The 24,347-nt window shown below is 39.5% G+C and overlaps 1 protein-coding gene across 1 annotated transcript in view; it reads left to right on the top strand.

The window, feature by feature from the left end:
• Positions 1-24,347, top strand: part of LOC136874177 (unconventional myosin-Ie) — a 458,144-nt gene that overhangs the window by 66,046 nt on the left and 367,751 nt on the right. Inside the window, exon 9 of the mRNA XM_068227689.1 lies at positions 950-1,146. Within this exon, the coding sequence (XP_068083790.1) occupies positions 950-1,146 (197 nt within the window). The remainder of the gene's footprint in view (positions 1-949; positions 1,147-24,347) is intronic.

The raw sequence follows: 24,347 nt of genomic DNA, 5'->3' as shown, positions 1-24,347 counted from the left end.
ACGAGGTCAGGTGGTGTTATAGTGACTCTGATGAAATTGGAGTTCAGAGCATGCAGTAAAATTAGCATAACTACTGTATGCAGCTGACAAGTTGATCTCCGACCAGACTGTGCAGTGAAGATCTTTGATGGTAGAGCAGAGGCAGGGAAGATAATGCTACTACTCGGCCAGAAACATTAGTTCTGTAAATCTCCGCAGTGGGATGTAACATAAAACAACGATTGCACACAGGCTTACCATATTATACTTGCATAAATCTGCTGTAGAAAAAACCCTAACCCTATGGCACTACAGCCCTGAAGGGCCTTGGCCTACCAAGCGTCCACTGCTCAGCCCGAAGGCCTGCAGACTACTAAGTGTCGTGTGGTCAGCACGACGAATCCTCTTGGCCATTATTCTTGGCTTTCTAGACTGGGACCGCTATCTCACCGTCAGATAGCTCCTCAATAATTCTAATCACGTAGGCTGAGTGGACCTTGAACCAGCCCTCTGATTCAGGTAAAATTCCCTGACCTGGCCGGGAATTGAACCTGGGGCTTCTGGGTAAGAGGGAAGCACGCTACCTCTACACCATGGGGCCGGCCATAAATCTGAAAATGCCTTTGGAGACAAAAGAAATGCCTAAAAAGTTTTCTCTCAGTTTTACACATTCCGCTCTTTTACGAGCTGTTATAATTATTCAATTTTTTTGTCCATTAGAAAGGAACATTTTGCAATAATCCTCCTCCTCCTCCTCCTCCTCCTCCTCCTCCTCTTCCTCCTCCTCCTCCTTTTTGAAAAAGTATCAGTATTTGTAATTGAGTGCATTTTTTCTCAGTTAACTGTAATAAATGAGCCTGATTACTTTTATTTTATACTTTTCCCACCACTGATAATACTGGCTGGTATATGAGGTGTTATATTTCGTTAAAAGAGTGTATCGCTTAGAAACATTTTTTTTCCCTTACAGTTCTTGCTTTTCCTTCACACCTTTTTGAAGTGGAACAAGGCCAGCTCCAAAGCAAGTTAACAAGTCGTCGTTTTGATAGCAAGTGGGGCTCACAGTCGGATACTATTGATGTGACGCTAAATGTGGAACAAGCTCTTTATACTCGAGACGCCCTTGCAAAAGGTGTATATGCACGTTTATTCGACTACTTGGTTAAGGTAAGAGATTCTTTAACTCTATCTTTGACTGTCTTTGGTTTTATATTTTATTGGTTATGATGTTTTATAAACATTCAGAACCCTATGGGGGACTCAATATAATATTGTCAATTTAAATTTGAAAGCCTTGATTTTAATTGGAATTCACAAGTCTTGGTACGTGCTAGTGCTCTATACACACCTAAGTGTAAAGAAAATGATGGAAGTTATATGTTGAACAAATAAATGGTCATAATTTTCCAGTTTTTCTTTCCTTCATTTTTCTCCTCCATGTATTTAGGATATTTGGTGGATTGAAAAAAAAAAAATTATCTTGCATCTTTGCTTGCTATATAACCATTACAATATTCCATCATTTCCTCATAATATTCCTGTTATAAACCATTCTAAGGATATGGCATGATGAAGTTATTCCAAAAGAATGGCAGGAATCACTTATTGTCCCAATTCATAAAGGAGGAGATAAGGAAGAACTTCAAAATTATAGTTGTCTTCTCTTGTAAACACGGCCTACAAAATTCTGTCTTTTATTCTTTTACAGCGTTTAAAACCAATTGCTGAAAATGTTATTGGGGACTATCAGAACAGTTTTTGTAGTAACAGATCCACTACAGACAACATATTTGCAGTTAAGATTATTAATGATAAGGTGTGGGAACACAAGAGGTCAGTTCATTATCTCTTTATAGATTTCTTCAAGGCATATGCTTCGATCCAATGAGAAGGGCTGTGGAACATTATGATTGGAGTTTGGCTATCCCATAAAATTAATTAACATGTGCAAGCTGTGTATGGACGGTAATGTTAGCTTGTTTTGCTCAAGGGCAGAAAATCAAGTTCCTTCCAGAATAAAACTGGTCTGACGCAAGGGGGTGCACTTTCTCCTCTTCTATTCAACATTGCACTGAAGAAGATTATCAGGAAATTAGCTCTTGTACTATCGTTCTACAATGCGATTTGATTTTATTTGATGTAGACAAATATCACACGAGAACACGTTCACTTCCTTATATAAATTACTTATTTACACTGTACGTCACAACACACAATTATACACAGTAGCAAATGGCACTATATACAACACTCAATAGCGGAGTACCCTGAAGTCAGTTCTGACAAATACAGATATCAACAACACTGACGCGCGCACCATAACATACTCTCTCTTGAATTCACCGCCTCACTCACTTTTGCTTGAGTCCAATACTCTGACTCCACCTCGGAGCCCAACAGTCACTCCCAGTCCATCACTTGCCTGAGTCCTAAGAACTAAGAACTGACTTCACTGACTGGCAGCTCGATATATACACTATATACTATTCGATCAACCATCTAGAATGATCGACTTCTGGAAGAGTTCTTACAACACTCTAATGGAACACACTCGAAACATCGATCGACCAGCTAGTCGAATGGGTACTCGAACATTTGTCGACTATTTACAAATACCTATGGAAATATCTACAGCATTCGTAATGTCTCTACATGTATCTGGATAATAAAACCTTACAGTAAGTTTCCAGAACCTTTCACCTATACCAAATTATGCTACAATAAGTCTAACATACGAACATTATGGAATTTTCTACCACTTTCGACTATATGGATTTTGAGGTTAAACTTATACACAATATGTATTTGAGGTTGTACAATTTTATACTATATATTTACAGGGAAACCATATACTAGTCATGTTTAACACTTAATAAAAGATAATTTAGCATTAAATAAACTATAATTAAAATATTTTAAACATAATAATTGAAGGTTTTACACCAATTATGATGTCGTACCTACGACGATTATCCCCCCTAAAACCTTCAATATCTACCCTGTACATTCCTTAATCTAGGTCTTAAATTATATCTAGGTGTCCTTATATCTATTTCTACGTCTCACTTAGTCCTCACTATTTAAATTACACCTAGACTCCCTCAATCACACTGTCTTCTCGTTGGTGTTGTTGAAGACCACATATCGCAGCTAGATTGTTCAATCGATGGCCACCACCTTCCCATGGGAGATCCGCTGGGTCTGGCCCTGTTCTCCGTAGCAATGATCCGCAGGTCCTCGCATGGCAGTCGACACTCCACTGACTTTCCCCTTGCTCGTACCTTTGTGTTCTGCCAGGGCCCACGCGTCTTCATAGTCCACCGGTGTGATACACGGGAGAGGCTCGCACGTCGTGGACTTGGCCCTGTTGAGTCTCCTCTTTTTCCAAGGTGCTGAATTCAACATTCCTACCGGCATATTTTGTGTTGGGACTAGTGTCCTGGTTAGGTGGCACCCTCGTTTGTCGGTTGTTGGTGCTACAATGATCCCGTCGACCCATGGAGTTGCCATCTTCACGACGCCATAGCCACCATCACTGTGTGCAGGCTTCACCCGTGTCTCCGGAGCTGTCATGCTTTCACACAGGGCACTCGGTATCTCCGCTGGGCCTTGAACTACGGGCTCCACCATCGCTATCATGATCCCTTCGTCCCGTGGAGTTGCCATCTTCATGACGCCGGAGCTGCCATCACTGCTTGCAGGTTTCACCTGTGTCTCCAGAGCTGTCGTACTTTCACACAGCGCATTCGCTGTTTTCGCTGGGCCTTGAACTACAGACTCCACCATCGCTCATACTTCGTTGCCCAAAGACTTGATTTGGTCCTTTATTCCTTGAGACTGGGCCTCGATTTTCCACCCGAGTTTTTCGGATTGGGCATTGATTTTTCCAGACTGGACCTCGATTTTTCCAGACTGGGCCTCGATTTTACCCTCGAGGTTTTTCGGGCTGGGCCTGAATCAAAGCAATTAGTTGTACGAACATACTGCATACCTGGTCGTTGGTTTCTTCCTCCAAGGTGACTTCGAAATCAAAACTGCCTGGGTTCTCTCCGTTGTCTATCATATCCTGGCGCAGCATCTCTTGTAAGTTCGCTTTTCTTCCAGCCATCGATAAACCTCGGGATGTCAGCGCTTTCCGTAACATCACCAAGCTCATTTGGTCGATCTTCATTGCTGAGTCTTGAAGTGTCCTTTCACGGTCCCCAATTTATCGTTCTACAATATGATTCCATTTTATTTGACGTAGACAAATATCACACGAGAACACGTTCACTTCCTTATATAAATTATTTACACTGTACATCACAACACACAATTGTACACAGTAGCAAATGACACTATATACAACACTCAATAGCGGAGTACCCAGAAGACGATTCTGACAAATACAGATATCAACAACACTGACGCATGTACTATAACATAATCCCTCTTGAATTCACCGCCTCACCCACTTTTGCTTGAGTCCAATACTCTGACTCCACCTCGGAGCCCAACAGTCACTCCCAGTCCATCACTTGTCTGAGTCCTAAGAACTGACTTCACTGACTGACAGCTCGATATATATATACTATTCGATCAACCATCTAGAATGATCGACTTCTGGAAGAGTTCTTACAACACTCTAATGGAACACACTCGAAACATCGATCGACCAGCTAGTTGAATGGGTACTCGAACATTTGTCGACTATTTACAAATACCTATGGAAATATCTACAGCATTCGTAATGTCTCTACATGTATCTGGATAATAAAACCTTACAGTAAGTTTCCAGAACCTTTCACCTATACCAAATTATAGTACAATAAGTCTAACATACAAACATTATGGAATTTTCTACTGCTTTCGACTATATGGATTTTGAGGTTAAAGTTATACACAATACGTATTTGAGGTTATACAATTTTATACTACATATTTACAGGGAAACCATATACTAGTCATGTTTAACACTTAATAAAAGATAATTTAGCATTAAATAAACTATAATTAAAATATATTAAACATAATAATTGAAGCTTTTACACCAATTATGATGTCGTACCTACGACAGTACCTGCTGGCATCATATTGGGGAGACAACATAAAGTCTTTGGATCTGCAGATGATATTGTTCTTATTGGCCACAGTGAATTCGAAATTAGGCAGTTATTTGTGGAACTAGTGGAAATGGCAGCAAAAACTGTCTTACAGGTAAATGATAAGAAGACACATTACATGGTTGTACAGAGACCAAATCACGAGGAGGTTGAAGATTGGGAAATACAGTATATGTTTACAAGAGTAGAGGAGTTTAAATTCCTTTGTGTATTAATTGATGAGCAAAACCGTAGGCAACAGGAACACCAAGCTAGAGTTAAGAATGAAAATAAGGCATTTTACTCTATGAGCCCTATATTAGGCTCAAAGTTTTTAACGAGGAATGCAAAAATGATTATCTACAATACAATCACTCGACCAGTTCTTCTCTATGGTTCCGAGACATGGAGTATAACCAAGAAAGAGCAGCAGCAGTTGCAGGTATTTGAGAATAAAGTTTGTAGAAAAATATTTGGCCCATCGTTCGGTCCTATCTTTCAAAGCTGGCAGAAAAGATCTAATTATGAGATTTACACCTTCTCTCAACAACACGCTATAATGGGTGTGATAGAATCCAACAGACTGTGCTGGGCTGGACATGTGCTGAAGATGCAGGATAACAGAGCACCAGTAGATCTATACAAGGGATCTCTTAATGGGAAAAGATCTTCAGGAAGACTCCAAAGCACCTGGAAGAAGGAGATCGACAAGGTATGCCGGACACTCCAAATTGATAACTGGGAAGAGCAGGCTCAAGATCGAAAAGGATGAAAGAGGATTGTGAGATCGGCATGGGAACTTCACGTCCCTCAGAAGCCTACTGAGTGAGTGAGTGTATAAACCAAATTGAGGTCTTAGTAATGCCTTTCATCATGACAACTGGCAGTATTTTCAATCAGATGAAAACAGATTTACAAAGAAGACATTTGAGACCTATTAGGTATTGGGCAGTATAATACAGGGTGTTTACAAATGAATATCGGAGTTTTAACGCCTTATAATATTGAATACGTTAAACTTAGTTATACATTATATGTCAAATGAAAGAGCAACTCAAACAGTTTTGTTTGTTGGCACCAGTGCGCATGTACGTGCAATGGTTTCGCCGCAATCCGCTAGACAGCGGTAGTAGCAATGATGGCGACTAGTGAACAGAAAGCTTTTTGTGTTTTGCAGTTTGCAAAGACAGAATCTGTAGTTACTGTGCAACGTGCGTTCCGCATTAAGTTCGGTTGTGATCCTCCAAGTGATAATAACATTCGCAGATGGTATCATAAGTTTGAAGACACCGGTTGCCTTTGTAAAGGGAAGAGCAAGGGACGACCGAGATTAAGTGAAGAGCCTGTTGAGCGAGTGAGAGAGTCATTCACTCGTAGCCCAAAGAAATCAGTCCGGAAGGCTAGTCGAGAAATACAACTTCCTGCGTCCACCGTTTGGAAAGTTGTAAGAAAACGCTTACAGCTACGTACTTACCGTTAACAGTTATTACAGGCTCTAAAGCCGGCAGACCACAGATTACGTGCCAACTTCGCAAACGACATGTTGTTACATGATTATGAGTTTATGAATCGGTCTTTCACCTTAGTGGACAAGTAAACACTCATAATGTGCGCATCTGGGGCTCAGAAAATCCTCACGAGTTGGTACAAATGCAACGAGATTCCCCTAAAGTGAATGTTTTTTGTGCCGTATCCTGGCGAAAGGTTTATGGGCCTTTCTTTTATGGTGAACGTACTGTAACTGGTACTTCTTACCTCGATACACTAGAGCAATGGCTCTTCCCTCAGTTGGAAGAAAATGAGCCAGAGAACTTCATTTTCGATCAAGATGGTGCGCCACCTCACTGGCATAACGACGTACTACTACCGCTGTCTAGCAGATTGCGGCGAAACCATTGCACGTACATGCGCACTGGTGCCAACAAACAAAACTGTTTGAGTTGCTCTTTCATTTGACATATAACGTATAACTGTAAGTTTAACGTATTCAATATTATAAGGCGTTAAAACTCCGATATTCATTTGTAAACACCCTGTATATCATCATCATCATCATCATCATCATCATGAAAATGAGAATCCACAGCCAGTTTCCAGTCATTTGACCTGGTCGGGAATGGAATGAGTGAAGCCCCCATGTAGCGGCGAGGGTAGTAATTGTGCCGGCTGCTGAAGCCTGTCGCACTCCTCTGGGGCAATGATTAATGAATGACAAATGAAATGAAATGATATTGGAGAGTGTTGCTGAAATGAAGTATGACAGGGAAAACCGGAGTACTTGGAGAAAAACCTGTCCCACCTCCACTTCGTCCAGCACAAATCTCACATGGAGTGACCGGGATTTGAACCACGGAACCCAGCGGGCAGAAGCCGACGTGCTGCCACCTGAGCCATAGAGGCTCATCTGCCTTTATCTGAATATAGCAAGTTTGGGGCAAATATTGTTCATCTCTATTTTACCCTTCATACAGGGCTGTGTTCCAGTTTATATACCATAACCTTTTGTGGTTTTTCTTAATCTGGGCCGTCCATCATTATCATATATATACACAAATAATCCCCGCACCTTCATTTTAGGAAGGGAAATGCTGAAAAATGTTATTCTTGTATTTGTATAGCTTTGTTAAATATTTATATTGATAACCAGCAATAAATTACCACTCTAGATTCACCATTTTTCTTCTTCTTCTGCTTTCAATTTTATGGTGCATAGGATCACTTTGCTCAATCCATTATCCAAGTCTCTTTGAAGGGACTGTTCAGGCCTTGCGGTCCTGCCAGTACATTTTCATGTGTTGCAATCTTTGTGCCCTTTCTGGTGTTTATGTTTGTGAGTTTCTTTCTTGTAAACGTGAAGCAGATGTTTGTATCTTGGATTTATTTGTTTAATTTTATCTTATCTGTGGTGTCTTCAGGTATAAGGCCTATTTCTTTCAGATCCTCTCTTATTTTCCTGTTTCATCGGCAGCCTGTTGTGGTATTTTTTGAGTTGAGATTATACTGTACCAGTTGTTTCAGAAGTCTTGAATCCTGCATTCTCATTACGTGTCCAAAGAAGTCCAGTTTCCTCTTACACACAGTATCAGTAATTGGTTCCAACTATTGGTTCCAGAACCTTGTTGGGTATTATCTGCCACTGTCCATTCTGGCACTTTTTGTTGATGCGGGTTCTTTCAGTTCTTTTGATCTTCTGTAGTCTGTTTGTTTTTTATTGTTTGTTCAGGTGAAAGAGGATCTCTGCAGCACATGTTGCTTCTGATTTTATAACAGTGTTGTAGTGTCTAATTTGTCCTCCTATTCAATACATACATACACTAACGTCAGAAAGTTTAGACTCGCCTACGAAAATTAATAATTTTCTTAAATAATTGTTTTCTGTGTGATGATAAGTGGTACTTTAGTTCTGTTATGTAAGTATGGATGCTTTCAGCACTTTCATAAAGCTATTTCAGTTCATATTGCAAATTTTACTTTATCTTTTCAAAGAAGTTGACAGATTTATGGTCCCCAGCTCTTACTGCCTGCTTGTACCTGGATAACTTCCGGCCCTTTCCCCGGTAATAAATATGCCTCTCTCGCGTGATTACTTGTCCTTCTTCTTTCCTCGCAGTCTTGGAAGTTGACAGTTAGCCTACAGAAGTTATCCTGAGCAGTTATATGTTAATCTCTGTACCAGATTGTTTATTTTCTACATTGTTGTTATCTGGGCATAACTACTGTAAGAACACACATCAAACAATCGAATATGGGGAAGAAGGCTAATATAACCCAAGAAAACAGAGCTAAGGCTTGTGCTTATAAAGAAATTGGGTGGTCGAACCGAAAAATTGCGGGGCAGAAATTTAAAATATCAGAGTGCATTGTTTGCAGAGCAGTGAAACCCAGAGAGGAAACGGGTAGTCATGAGGATCGACCACACAGTGGACGTCCAAGGACGACTTCTAAAATTGAAGATAACATTATTTTAATCCTCAGCAAGCATGACAGAAGGCGTACAGCGGTAGACATTTGCTCAGAGATAAATAAAACAAGAGAACAATCTGTGTCTGTGTCAACAGTGAAAAATCGTCTGCTCGAGGCGGGATTGTTTGGTTGCGTAGCAGCATGGAAACCATTGCTGAAAACTGTACACAAGGGGAAAAGGCTACAATGGGCCAAAATACTTGCTAACTGGACCGCTGAACAATGGAAAAGTGTGCTTTGGACAGATGAATCTAAATTTGAAAAATTCTGTTCCAATCGTCGCCAATATGTTCGTCGCCGCCCCGGCGGAAGGGTTATGGAACCCTGCATAATTCCGTCTGTGAAGCATGGAGGAGGATATGTGATGGTGTGGGGATGTTTTGGAAATAATCAGGTTAGTGATTTGGTGAAAGTAGAGGGAATACTGGAAAAGAAACAATATCACCGTATCCTTTTGCGCAATGCCGTGTAATTTGGAATGAAGCCGATTGGTGAAGGATTTGTTCTACAGCAGGACAGTGATCCTAAACACACCTCTCATTTGTACAAGCAATATCTGGAAAGGAAACAAGCTGAAGGAAAAATGGAATTATTGGTCTGGCCTCTTCAATCACCTGATCTGTTACCTATTGAACTTTTGTGGGAAGAACTTGACAGGAAAGTGAAAGAAAAGGCACCAGGCAGTGTGGATGGGTTGTGGCAATGTCTGTTAGAAACCTGGGGATGTATAAATACTGAGACTTTGGAAAAATTAACAGCTAGAATGCCACGCATCTGTAAAGCAATAATCAAAGGCTGGACACATAGATGAACAGGCAGTGTGATTGCTTGAGATGATGTGATTGTGTTTCTAGCTCCCTGTGAATGATCAGTGTAAAGGAAAATCTAGTGAAATGTGTAATGAAACTAGTTAGTTCTAAAACCATAGATTTTCCATGTTGATTTTCAACAAATAGCCCCTATCTTTCATGCTAAGTGAAAATTCATGGGTGAGTCTAAACTTTCTGACACTAGTGTATCTCCATCTTTAATGAAGTAATATTAATCGTACATGTTTTTACTCATTTAAGCCATCGTCAGTGGAAAAAAAGGGTTGATATGAGGCATTTTTTAAAGTAAGTACCGTTTTGATATTCCGCCGATTCAGCGCTGCAGTCGGCATTCCGTGCATGTTCACTGTGTACCTGCATCTATTGGCAAGGCTGAGACGCCATTATGGCAACAGTCGCCCTTGTGTACATTTGTTAGCAAGAATTTGAAATGGCCTCGCCGATCGAGAATCCCGCCGACTGTGAAGTTCGATCTGTTATTCGTTTTCTGAGTGCAAAAGGTTTGAAAGATATCGATATTCATCGTGAGATCTGTGGAGTTTACGGAGCAAACATTATGAGCGATGGAATGGTTAGAAAAAGGGTTTGAGCATTTAAAGGTGGCTGCAAAGATGTGCATGATGAAGAACAGAGTGGGCGATCCAGTCATTAGTGAAGATTTGGTGCAGGCAGTTGACCGAGGAGTGAGAGAAAACAGACGCTTTACGATTACGTCGTTATCTGACGTGTTTCCTCAAGTTTCTCGAAGAACAAAAGGCGTGCAACGCTCAGTAAGGGCGTCCTTTTGCTTCATGACAATGCCCGCCCACATGCGGCTCATCGAACTCAAGAACTCATCACATCATTTCTCTGGGAACAACTCGATCACCCTCCATACAGTCCCGATCTTGCACCCAGTGATTACCACTTGTTCCTGCATTTGAAGAAACATATGGCCGGCAAACACCATGACAGCGATGGTGTCAAGATGGCCATGTTGCAGTGGCTGACAAATCGGGTGGCCAACTTCTATGAGGATGGTATGCAAAAGCTCGTTGTACGATATGACAAGTGCCTCATTATTGGTGGGAATTACATTGAAAAGTAGAGTAATGTGCAGGCTTTCATATAAAAATAAAATTGTTAAAAAATCTCTGTTTGTTTTTCATTTATTTCAAAACGGTACTTACTTAAAAACATGCCTTGTATTTTTTACGTAATTGATGCTAAAAGAATATGTTAAAACACAATGAAGAAAAGAGTGAAAACAAATGAGACATGATGGAATTAAACAGTAAGTGATTATGGCGAGGTTGTGGACCTCTTAGTGTAAACGTGCAGTGTGTTACAATTTAAAAATGAGGATGAATTCACTGTGCTCATTGGAAACTACCAATGGCATGCATAAGTAGAGTGCCAACATTCTGTAGGACTCATCATCATCATCATCATCATCATCATCATCATCATCATCATCATCATCATCATCTGCAGTTTCCAGCTGTTGACCAGGTCTGCTTGGAACATCAGCCTCTCCATCCCCTCTTGTCTTCCCACCACTTCTCCCTCTTCTCTCCTGCCCAGTCCTCTTGTCTTCTCTGCACATTCTCTTCCACTCTTATCCACCTGTCTCTTGGTCGTTTTCCTGTTATCTCCATTTCATGCATCCTCCTCTGTCATTCTGTTAATGTGTTCATACCATCTAAGTCTAGATGCCTCTATCCTGTTCTCTGGTGGCTCTTCTTTTACTATATCTCAAACCTTCTCATTCCTCATCTTATCCATTCTTATCACTCCTATCCTACTTCTCAGAAATTTAATTTCACTTGTTTGTATCCTAGTCATGGCTTTCTCTCTCATTACCCAAGTTTCTGCTGCATATTAGTATTATTTATTTACCACAATTCTCTTCAGAAATATGGAAGGTCTAAAGAAAAAGGGTCAGCCCTCATGTACATATAAAATGTTCCCTAGACCTATCTTAAGATGAGATATTATTTACATAGTTCACAAAATACTTAAATAGTACTGTGCAAGATGTACATATACATACATACATACATACATACATACATACATACATACATACATACATACATACATACATTATAGACTGTTATGCCGTTCAGCGTTCAGTCTGCAAGCCTCCGAGAATTTACTAAACGTCGCCACAATCCTCGATTTGCAACTAGTTTTGTGGTCTCATTTAGTTCTATATCTCTTATTTTTAAGAAACCGAGTGTAACCATCGTCGTCTTGGTCTCCCTCTACTTCTCTTACCCTCCATAACAGAGTCCATTATTCTCCTAGGTAACCTATCCTCCTCCATTCGCCTCACATGACCCCACCACCGAAGCCGGTTTATGCGTACAGCTTCATCCATCGAGTTCATTCCTAAATTAGCCTTTATCTCCTCATTCCAAGTACCCTCCTGCCATTGTTCCCACCTGTTTGTACCAGCAATCATTCTTGCTACTTTCATGTCTGTTACGTCTAACTTATGAATAAGATATCCTGAGTCCACCCAGCTTTCGCTTCCGTAAAGCAAAGTTGGTCTGAAAACAGACCGATGTAAAGATAGTTTTGTCTGGGAGCTGACTTCCTTCTTACAGAATACTGCTGATCGCAACTGCGAGCTCACTGCATTAGCTTTACTACACCTTGATTCAATCTCACTTACTATATTACCATCCTGGGAGAACACACAACCTAAATACTTGAAATTATCGACCTGTTCTAGCTTTGTATCACTAATCTGACATTCGATTCTGTTGAATTTCTTACCTACTGACATCAATTTAGTCTTCGAGAGGCTAATTTTCATACCATACTCATTGCCCCTATTTTCAAGTTCCAAGATATTAGACTGCAGGCTTTCGGCACAGTCTGCCATTAAGACCATGTCATCAGCATAGGCCAAACTGCTTACTACATTTCCACCTAACTAAATCCCCCCCTGCCATTTTATACCTTTCAGCAGATGATCCATGTAAACTACGAACAGCAAAGGTGAAAGATTACAGCCTTGTCTAACTCCTGTAAGTACCCTGAACCAAGAACTCATTCTACCATCAATTCTCACTGAAGCCCAATTGTCAACATAAATGCCTTTGATTGATTTTAATAATCTACCTTTAATTCCATAGTCCCCCAGTATGGCGAACATCTTTTCCCTTGGTACCCTGTCATATGCTTTCTCTATATCTACGAAACACAACTGCCTATTCCTCTCGTAGCATTTTTCAATTACCTGGCGCATACTGAAAATCGGATCCTGACAGCCTCTCTGCGGTCTGAAACCACACTGGTTTTCATCCAACTTCCTCTCAACGACTGATCGCACCCTCCCTTCCAGGATGTCAGTGAATACTTTGCCTGGTATACTAATCAATGAGATACCTCGATAGTTGTTGCAATCCTTCCTGTTCCCTTGCTTATAGATAGGTGCAATTACTGCTGTTGTCCGATCTGAAGGTACCTTACCAACACTCCACGCTAATTTTACTACTCTATGAAGCCATTTCATTCCTGCCTTCCCACTGTACTTCACCATTTCAGGTCTAATTTCATCTATTCCTGCTGCCTTATGACAGTGGAGTTTATTTACTATCCTTTCCACTTCCTCAAGCATAATTTCAGCAACATCCTTTTCCTCCTCCCCATGAACTTGGCTGTTTGCAACACCACCGTGATGATTTCCTTTTACATTGAGAAGATGTTCAAAATATTTCCCTCCACCTCTCCTGTGATTCCCTGGGATCTATTATGAGTTCACCTGAATTACTCCAAACACTGTTCATTTCCTTTTTCCCTCCCTTCCTAAGATTCTTTATTACTGTCCAGAAAGGTTTCCCTGCTGCTTGACCTACCCTTTCCAGGTTATTACCAAAATCTTCCCATGACTTCTTTTTGGATTCAACAACTATTTGTTTCGCTCTGTTTCTTTCATCTACGTACCAATCCCTGTCTGCCTTGGCCCTTGTTTGGAGCCATTTCTGATAAGCCTTCTTTTTACGTTTACAGGCTGCTCTCACTTCATCATTCCACCAAGATGTTCACCTTTTCCCATCTTTACACACATTTGTTCCTAGGCATTCCCTTGCTGTTTCTATGACAGCATCCCTGTATGCCACCCATTCACTTTCTATATCCTGAACCTGCTTACTGTCTACTGTTCGAAACTTCTCACTAATCATATCCATGTACTTCTGTCTAATTTCCTCGTCCTGGAGACTTTCTACCCTTATTCGTTGGCAGACAGATTTCACTTTCTCTACCCTATGCCTAGAGATACTTTGTTCACTAAAGATGAGATAGTGGTCTGTATCATCGAAAAATCCGCGAAAAAGTCGTACATTCCTAACAGATTTCCTGAATTCAAAGTCTGTTAAGATATAGTCTATTATGGATCTGGTACCCCTAGCCTCCCATGTGTAGTGGTGAATAACCTTATGCTTGAAGAATGTATTCGTAACAGCTAAACCCATACTAGCACAGAAGTCCAGCAAACGCTTCTCATTCCCATTAGCTTCCATATCTTTCCCACATTTACCAATCACCCTTTCGTATCCTTCAGTTCTATTCCCAACTCTCGCATTGAAATCGCCCATTAGCACTATTCTATCCTTGCTGTTGACCCTGACCACGATGTCACTCAATGCTTCATAAAACTTGTCAACTTCATCCTCATCTGCACTCTCACATGGTGAATACACGGACACTATTCTTGTCCTAATTCCTCCCACTGACAAATCTACCCATATCATCCGCTCATTTACGTGCCTAACAGAAACTTTGTTGTGTGCAGTGGTATTCCTGATAAAGAGCCCTACCCCAGACTCTGCCCTTCCCTTTCTAACACCCGTCAAGTACACTTTATAATCTCCTATCTCTTCCTCATTATCTTCCCTTACCCGAATATCACTTACTCCTAGCACATCCAGATGCATCCTCTTTGCTGACTCAGCCAGTTCTACCGTCTTTCTTCCATAAGCCCCATTAATATTGATAGCACCCCATCAAATTCCATTTTGTTCGCCAAGTTGTTTCCAAGGAGTCCCTCGTCTGTCAAATGGGAGTGGGACTCCATTACTCCCATAGGTCCGAGGCTTGCTTAAAGTGTTCTGAGCTCGGTAAATTCATGAAGCAGGATGCTGCCCTACTTGCACATAGTCCAAGTGAGGATCTCTCCTCTAACGGGTTATGGACCACCGGTGAATTGTATAGTCCTAGCCGCCTGAGCACAAGGAGGGCCACGACTCAGAATATGTCCGAGATGCCCACTCCCATTCCATAAGAACTGGTATCCCGACTCTCAGGACCACTTACTAGGCCACTCATATGTATATATAATTTGCTACTGTTCGTTCATACTGTCTACTGATAGTTAGCTAATCATTAATTCATTCAATGATTCCCGTGCTTGCATACTTCCTTTCTCTCTCTACCTTTCACTCATTCACCCACACACTCGCAGACACATGAAGCAGTTCTATTAAATTACATTTGTTTTTATACACATTTGGAATGTTGGAAGAGGCAAGTCTTTCGCCTCTCTGAGCTGAATGATAAACAAGCAATAGATGTTGAAAGGGATCAGTTTCTTTGGAGGCAGAGAGGGATTTCTGGAGAAAGATCAGGTCAGTTTGTTTGGCTATTGTCTCAATGGAAGGTAAACTTATTGGATGGGAGGAGGAGTGATGGTTAATTAGCCTTTCGGCACGGCAGCGTACTCATGTTCTGCGTTGTTGTGGGATGCCAAGTAGGTAGACCATACGTCTTAAATTTCTATGTAGGAACCCCAGGATTTTTGTTACCTTCCACCTTGCCTCTTCACACTGTATATTCCACTTCAAATTGCCACAAATAGTTATGCTAAGTAGTTTGAAACTAGTGCACTGCAGTTTATAACTGTTCATGGTGGGATTTCTTGACCTTCTCATATATGTACACTTATTCACATTTGTATTCAGACTATTTACACTGCATCACATTAACAGATTCTCCATATCAGATTGTAGAACAAGGGTGTCTTTCTTATTTCTTATACATCTGTACAGTACAGTTTCGTCAGCATATTGGGCCATTGAAAGTGAGACACAAGCTGGGAGGTCAAGAACAAAGACAGTGTAGAGGAGAGGCTCGATCACAGAACCTTGTATTACTTCAGATGTTACCGCAACAGCCGGTGATCGACCTCCTCCATATTATAAGCCGCTCTATGCATTTACGGACAATGGATGTTGAAGACACTGGCCTGTAATTTTTAACCCTTTCCTTATCGCCCTTTTTGTATACCGGCACCACATTAGCACTTTTCGACTATTAAATAAGAATGTAATCACTAAATTTCTTTCTCTCATGTATTGAATAGGTTGAACCTCTTTTTCAGTTATTCAATTTTAACGTTAATACTTTCAATACGGAACAATGAAATTTTTATCTTTAAATGCACAAGCTAACCAAGCTAACCAAAAAGCCTTCTCTTACATGGGCCTTATGTGTTGATCGGCTGACGATGACCTGGACTATGGTCGAAACCGGTCCCAATTCTAGTTACTATTAAATAAGAATGTAATCACTACATTTCTTTCTCTTATGTATTGAATAGGTTGAACCTCTTTTTCAATTATTCAATTTTAACGTTCACACAGCAAGGCTCCTTTAACGATGGGGTAGATGAATAGTGCGCACAGGGAGGGGGTTTGGAGAAGAACGATTTACAGAGGGGGAGTGGTGGAGGCGATGACCTGGCCAAATGCAAGTTAACAGCTGTATTTGGCTGAACATAGTTCTCTTTAAAACTGTTGCATATCTCAGAATAGGTACATAATATTGTGATAGTACATATATCACACCCCCGAATTATATGTAGAAGTTATAGATATTATTGTCAGTATTTGATTTATTATTATTATTATTATTATTATTATTATTATTATTATTATTATTAGTATTTCATTTATATATTTTGCCATTTATATTGGTAAGCTGGAAGATATCCACATATGTAGGTATGAGTAATTTGTTTTGCACGAGTGGGAAAACATTGCTTTAAGAACTCTGGTAATTTGAATGAGTCATCTGGCTACCCCAGTGTTTGTTGATGTACTTGTGTCAGGAAATTCCATTAGTCATGTATATATCCCAGCCTGATGAGATGAGCTTGTAGTTGTACCAGGGAAATTTGATGATTCATGTAAAACTCCCGAGTGTTTGTTTATAACTTGGGAGAAAGAAGAGGTTTACTCATGATTGGCTGGCAAGCACCAATCCAGACGTATCATCTGAGAGGAGGGGGATGTTGATGTCTATAAAGGGTGATCATACGGCGGCAACCTGGACATTGTAAAGGGACATTGTAAGGGTGATTGTAGAGGTGATTGTATAGGAACGAGAAGGAAGATAACTACAACTACAACTACAACTGAGGCACTGTACGGGAAGGAAGTAGTGCTGATACACGGTACTGGAGTGACACGGCAGCAATGGACTGGACTTAAAACGTTCGTGGAGCGTAGTCTTGTTATGTTCGTGGAAAGTGACTGATTGTGGAGAGTGTTTGCGCATTAAGTATTGTAGCACTTGTGGCGGCCTAGCATTATATGTTGGTGAAAGCTATCTCAGACTTTCCATAAATTTATGTTGAGGATCGACAGACGTGTGTATATATCTTTACAAGTGTTAAAATATGTGAACACAGTAGTACAAGGTACAGTATCTGTGTGATGTGATAACTGCCGATTATGAGAATCGGTAAGTCGAATTGATATAGAGACAGTGAAGGGTATTTATCTTCATACATGTACATTGTTCATCGGACTATTTACAAATGGTAACTTAGTTCTCGCTTTCGTTTTCCCACGATTTTCATTATTATTGTTGTTGTAAATATGGAGTCTTCCAGCAATATTTTATGTGTGTATTATATGTATAATGTTGTATGTTGATGAGGTGCTCATGCACGGAATTTGTTCAGAATATAGTTAGCTATTTTAGAATCAGTGTTATTGATGAACCTAGGTGCAGTTCCTACCTAATTAGTCGTTTTCAGGAGGTTAGGTAAGGCCTGCAGCAGATGTACCAGTACGCAGCATTATGTACACGCCCTGGGATATAAAGTTTATCATGCTCTTATCTAAATTCGAGGGATCCATTCTGGTGAACTCTGGCGCCCATACTACGGACATTTCGGTTAATTATGCTTATTAATTTTATTAGTTTTTGAGTAATTTTATTTATTATATTTTATTCATGATTTTATTTATTATTATCAGCAAAAGTAAGTTACAATATTTCCTGTATAATATGTATATAAGATACATATACATATATACAGCAGATGTTTCATGACATAACCTCACAAATAATACAATCATGAGTATATCAGATGAAGTTCGTACACAACTACATAAATAATAATACTAATACTAATAGATGTAAACACTTCCTAGCTATACCTCACAACTCGTAATAATAATAATAATAATAATAATAATAATAATAATAATAATAATAATAATAATAATAATAATAATCAATATTTCCATTATTTACCCAGGGGTTAGAGAATATTGTTTCCAAGTTATATTAGTATATTACACTTGTGTCACTCTTTCCCGTATGATACTTCTCAGGTACTTGAAACTCTCCCACCGTCTTAAGCTGTTCCCCTCCAAGCATTATCTCTCTCCTTTTTCCTAGTTGTGATCATGTTCTGGCTATTTTTGGCATTACATTTTATTCCATTTTTTTACTTCATCTTCCCATGCTTCTAACTATTCCTGTATATCCTCTTCCTTTTCTCCCCAGTTAAACAATTCATTTGCAAACATCACTTTCTGGTCATACAGAAAGCTGGCTAATGTGGAAATCTCTCAATAGATTGCACTCAGGTGTAACAAGATGCAAATCTAACCTGTTGAAGTGGTGTTTTCACGTAGACTCGCCATTATGTGATTGTGGTTCTCTGCATACAACGCCTCATCTTCCCCAATGCAAACTGTGTCCAAATACATGTACTGTGGAAGACCTCATGCAAGCAACACCTGAGTCCCTGAAAGTGGCTAACTATTGGTCAGCAACCATATAAGTTAGTTCTTCTGCCATATTCTGTGGTCTTCTTAGACCCTTCTATTGTGGTTCATCATTTCTAAAGACAGTCTTTACATTAAGGAACCAACACAGCATCTACTTTTCCAAGCACCATGCTCGACAAGAAGTCGCCTATATAGTCCAGATCTATCACGTTGGGCCTTTCTGTAATGTTGTGATTGTTACATTATTATACATATGTCTTTTGGTTGTACATTTTGTATTTTTAATGTGCCGTTTCACAATTCTTTATAAGAGCTAGAGCAACAAAGATGGAGTCTCTGCGGTCAAAATCTCGAATAAAATACATTTAACGTCAGTACAGGCCAAATTATAAGTCTTTTCGTCAGTCGGTTACAGTAATAGCCGCGTTTAGAAGGCGCAGAAAAAAATGACAGATGGACATTATTTGAAACCATTATTTAAGAAAAAAGATGCTCATCTTTGACTATCAAAACTGACTTCGGTGTATTAACAGGACGCAAAACTCATTTTAAAGGAATTATTCAGCGGAGCGATATATTGGAGATTTGGAAACGAAGATTAGTTCCCGACTACACTCTATTTGGCAGAGATCAAGATTTAAACGCCGCGCGAGAGATTTAATACGAGAAACAATAAGAGATAAGATAAGATATACTACTGTGGAACTACGTCACGCAGTGACGCAAGCCCTTGATGAAATTTGCCCGACACCGGTTAACATTGAAAGACACTTACGGACCAGTAAATTAAATGCATTTAAGCTGATAAAAGACGGCGAAAAGAAATTTATTTTCGAATCACAATATACTGAATATAAGTCTTAGACAATTCTGGACTATTTATTGATCTAACTGTTTTCCAGTAAAAACCTGTACAATCTGAGCAACGCAAGAGCTATAGTACTTGAAAAATGTCAGCAATGAGTCAAACATTCTATCATTGTTCTGTTCCATACGCACGAGTCTTCATCATGGGTCTGTAAGGAAGCAAGGCGATGCTGCTTGGATCCTGACGAGGCGAGACGATGTTGGCTATCCCGGATGACCAGTGAGCGATGATGAGAAGCCACGATGTACCCAACCACTTGTGGAGGAACCAAATGACCAGTTCATAGTCTCAGATGACCGGAGAGGAGGAAACGCCGAGACCATCTTGAGCAAAGTTAAGTCCAATATCCAAGTCGTTTTCGTAAGTAAGAAGATATTGTTTTCTTTATTTTGCTTAGTAATATTTATTGGTGCGAACACAGTGCGTAAACAAACATCTAGCTAAATTGATTGGAAGTAGATACTCATCCGTACGAAACGTCAATTCCATTTATAGGCGTGGTCACCAAGTGATGTTCGTTCGTAATGTTTTCTAGAGACATGCGTGAAGAGATCGCTAAGATTATTATTATTATTATTACCAGTGATGTGTAAGAATGAAGTAGGCATTTATATCTGCGTGTCATAAACTTAAGCAACGTCAAATTGTACGAGATCATGCATAGGATTTGTGTTATGAGGGAATGGCAGTAGACTATTCCAAGTTACGTTAAATTTGGTACTATGACTGTAGCAAATAAAGTAGGCATTTTTGTAATGTCGCGGCACGTTCATGTGCAAGCCAAGGTAATGAATTACATGATAAAGTGATAGTGTGGTTATATGAAATAAGAGTAATAATTATCGCGTCATGAATATGATATAGAGTTGTTGATGATGTATAATGGTTGTAGTTATTGTTTCTTCGAGAGAGAGTCATAGTTGCATGAAATAAGGTCTCGTGATTTCAAATGTTATAATTGAGAAGATCACTGATTTCTCGCCAATTCCACGCAATGATTTTTAGCCTACGCATTTTATCTAGCTCAGGACATGATCTCAGGACGTCGAGTGCAATGTTTCTTTTATCCATATTAAGTTACTTGGAGCAGCAAATGTTTACTCTGGATAGTTTGGAGCCTTCACTGATTCGCTTAGGAAGATCTCGAGAACTCACTGAATGATTACATTTCTGTATGAATTTCAATCTATAGGCCGATCACTGGTGACCTAGGGTTTCGAAGGTGAATCATTTTCTTTTAGCTGGAGATATTGTCATCCGATTAAGTAGATTTTCCGTTGGTAGCATGTGTTATTATAACCTTGTAGAACCAGAGTGATGACGTTTCTTGCCATTTCGTACGCACCTAGTCTATGTCAATAAGATAAGGTCATATTACCTTAAATTCATGAATTAAATCTTGCGAAGATGTTACTTATTGGATGATTACGACTTACAATGGACGTAGCTTAGCTCATGATGTGTAACATAAGGAAATATGAGTGTCTAAAAAAAAGCAACCAAATAGGCAGAGAGCAATATTTAAGACGTAAAACGTATATGTGTGTACTTGTCAGAACAACGCAAGAAGAGTTTAGAATATCTTCATAGATAGTCTTAAATCTACGGACAACCAATCAGTCAGTTGAAATTTTAAATAATGTGATAGTTTTTAGAATAAATATCAAGTGTTAGTTAACATAGTCTGATGCGATTTCCAAGGATGGTTAACTTAAACAAATAGAACTCCATTTCTTGACTGAAGAATGGCTCAGAAAGTCCACATGTGTTTCTTTATTTCTCAAAATAATACAACTAGAAGGACTATAAATAATAGTTGATAGGAGTTTTCTTTTCTTTTCTGTGGATGCATCCTATATTTTTAATGTAAATAATTTTCATGTTTTATTTTCTTGCCAAGAAGGCACTTGTAAATACTAGTAGCTGTATCCAATTTAATTTATTTAATCATCACCCAACTCGCTAGGTGAATTGAAAGAGAAGGATAGGGCAGTTTATTTTTAAGAATCTTCCCACATGTGTCATGTCGTTTACAATATTAATTGATGATTTCGGAGAAGAATGAGTACTAAGAGAGGAAGCTATTTAAGCCGAGAAGACATTCAATCACTTAGGGTGAAGTGAAAAGACGTGATTTTTTTCCAAAGTTATCGACGGATATGGATTACTAGGTCGACGATGAGTCAGTCAATACTAAGGCTACTTCATTAGTAAAATTTTGAACTAATTGCTTGAATATTTGATTTAATATTTAAATAAATTTTGAATTGTGAAACCTAAAAACTCTTTCTCTGTGTTCTTAGCATAAGGCTTAGTTATAAGATTGTAGTAGTAACGATCGACGACGATTTTCTTAAGAATTAATGAGAATGGTACCTAGCTAAATACGAGTAAGAGACGTCTTTCTGCGTTAGTTAGGGAATACCGTTGTTTGACCTGGTCGTTTTTCCGTTGCGGAACTCACACCCGTAGAACTCAGTCACCTGATTTATTGAAGTTAGAGCTAGTCTGGATCTCTTGTGTCCTTGCCTGGACGCGGGAACGGCGCAAGTAGAAAATGTCGCCCATACGTGTGACAATTCGAGAAAGACACCGTGGTCAAGAACCGTTGGTCGCCATAGAAAATGGTGCCTCAACGTGATGCGAATGGAGGAAAACGCCATGGGAACTGTTGGTTGCAAACCAAACAGAATTTCTTTTTGAGATACTCATGTATGTGGAAATTCAAGAGAAAGTCGTCGTGGGAAGTCAAGAGAAAGAATACGACACAGAACTGTGAAGAGGTCGATTCCCATATGTAACAATAAGAATGAGGAAAACATCGGGAAACCTAGTAAGAAGATGACAGAGATGATAGTCGAATAACGGGTCTTCGGTGCAATATTAGAGTAAAATGGGAGAATTTACTCAAGAGAAGTGGGTAAGACGAAGGAGATATTTTAGAAACTTATGGATGAGGAATTATTGATGGTAACAGCAGATTGATTGCATGGAAATGAAGATGTTGTACGGTAATTTCTTTACTGGACTGTTAGGCGTTATTATCTTATGGGATCGAAGTTGACACAGCAAGATATTAGACTGTGAGAACAAGTAGATGCCCAGTATAGATAATGGAACAGGAGAAAGAAGAAATGGATGGTTGCTCTGAAGAGGATAGCAGCAAATGGCTGATAGCAGTCAGAAATAGGAAAGAAGGATAGATTATTGCTAATATGTCAATTTATTTAGATGTAACTTAGATGTAAGAGATAGATTGTAAGAGGTTGTTTGAGTTATTTTCAGTTAAGAATTGGAGTCATAAGTACATGAACAAGTACCTCATATTTCCTAGTGTGATTGGGTCAACATCGTGAGCTGAATCGGATCCAAGTAGTGAAGCCTGCCTGTGTATTTGCTGAATATATATATTGTTGATTGGAGTAGTGGGAGAGACATTGTCGGAAAACTTGAGTTGTGGAGAATTTAGGTAAAACCATAGAGTTTATTAGGATTTTTAGAATTTAGAATACTAATTGAATATCGATATGACGACGTTAAGCCATTTGAAAGCTCAATTTGAGGAGTATCAAAGGGAACAACGAGAAGAACAAGAACAGCATCGGAAAGACCAAGAAGAGAAACAAGAGAAATATCAAAAAGAGCAGGAAGAGAAAGAAAGAAGACAGAAAGAAGAGCGCCAGGGATTGTTGCAGGCTATAAAGGAAATGATGGAAGAAAATAGAAAGCGCGATGAAGAAGCTAAAAAAGAGAGATTAGAAGAGAATAGAAAGCGTGATGAAGAAGCTAGAAAGCGCGATGAAGAAGCTAAAAAGGAGAGATTAGAAGAGAACAGAAAGCGCGATGAAGAAGCTAGAAAGCGCGATGACGAAGCTAGAAAGGAGAGGTTGGAAGAGAACAGAAAGCGCGATGAAGAAGCTAGAAAGCGCGATGAAGAAGCTAGAAAGGAGAGGTTGGAAGAGAACAGGAAGCGCGATGAAGAAGCTAGAATGCGTGATGAAAAACGCGAGGAAGAAGCTAGAAGACGCGACGAGGAAGCTAAGAAAGAGAGGCAGGAAGAGATGAGAAAGCAGGAAGAAACGTTGAAGAAGATGATGGAAGAAATGAATAAGAAGCAGATGGCAGAAATGGTTAAGAAGCAGGAAGAAGAGAGGAAGAGAGAGAAGCAAGAACACGAGGAACGATATCAGAGATTCATGGAAAATTTGGAGAGAAAAATGGGGGAGATACAAGAAGCAAAACATAGAGAAATGATGGAGGAGATGAAGAACAATATAGATGAATGGAAAGCCGAAATCAGAGGAAATATGGAAGAGAAAAACCGAGAGATGCGAGAAGAAATAAACGAAATTAGGAGAGAGATGACAGGAAACAATAACTATCTCCAATCTTTGAAGGAGAATGTAATAAAGGATTTATCGGATAATATGGAAAAGTTAAGCCTAGATTCCCAAGAAAAATGGAGATTATGTGAGGAAAGTATAGGAAAACTAGGTGAGGACGTGCTAACCACGAGTACAAGTCTGGAAAAGAAGTACGACCAGGCTGCAAACCAAATTGGAAGCAGAATAACGGAGATAAGAGAGGAAATAGAACAACATAAGGATGA

Source organism: Anabrus simplex, chromosome 5 (genome assembly GCF_040414725.1).
Source record: "Anabrus simplex isolate iqAnaSimp1 chromosome 5, ASM4041472v1, whole genome shotgun sequence".
Taxonomy (NCBI): domain Eukaryota; kingdom Metazoa; phylum Arthropoda; class Insecta; order Orthoptera; family Tettigoniidae; genus Anabrus; species Anabrus simplex.
Note: the sequence above shows the minus strand (reverse complement) of the source record. Positions and strands in the feature narration are given on the sequence as shown.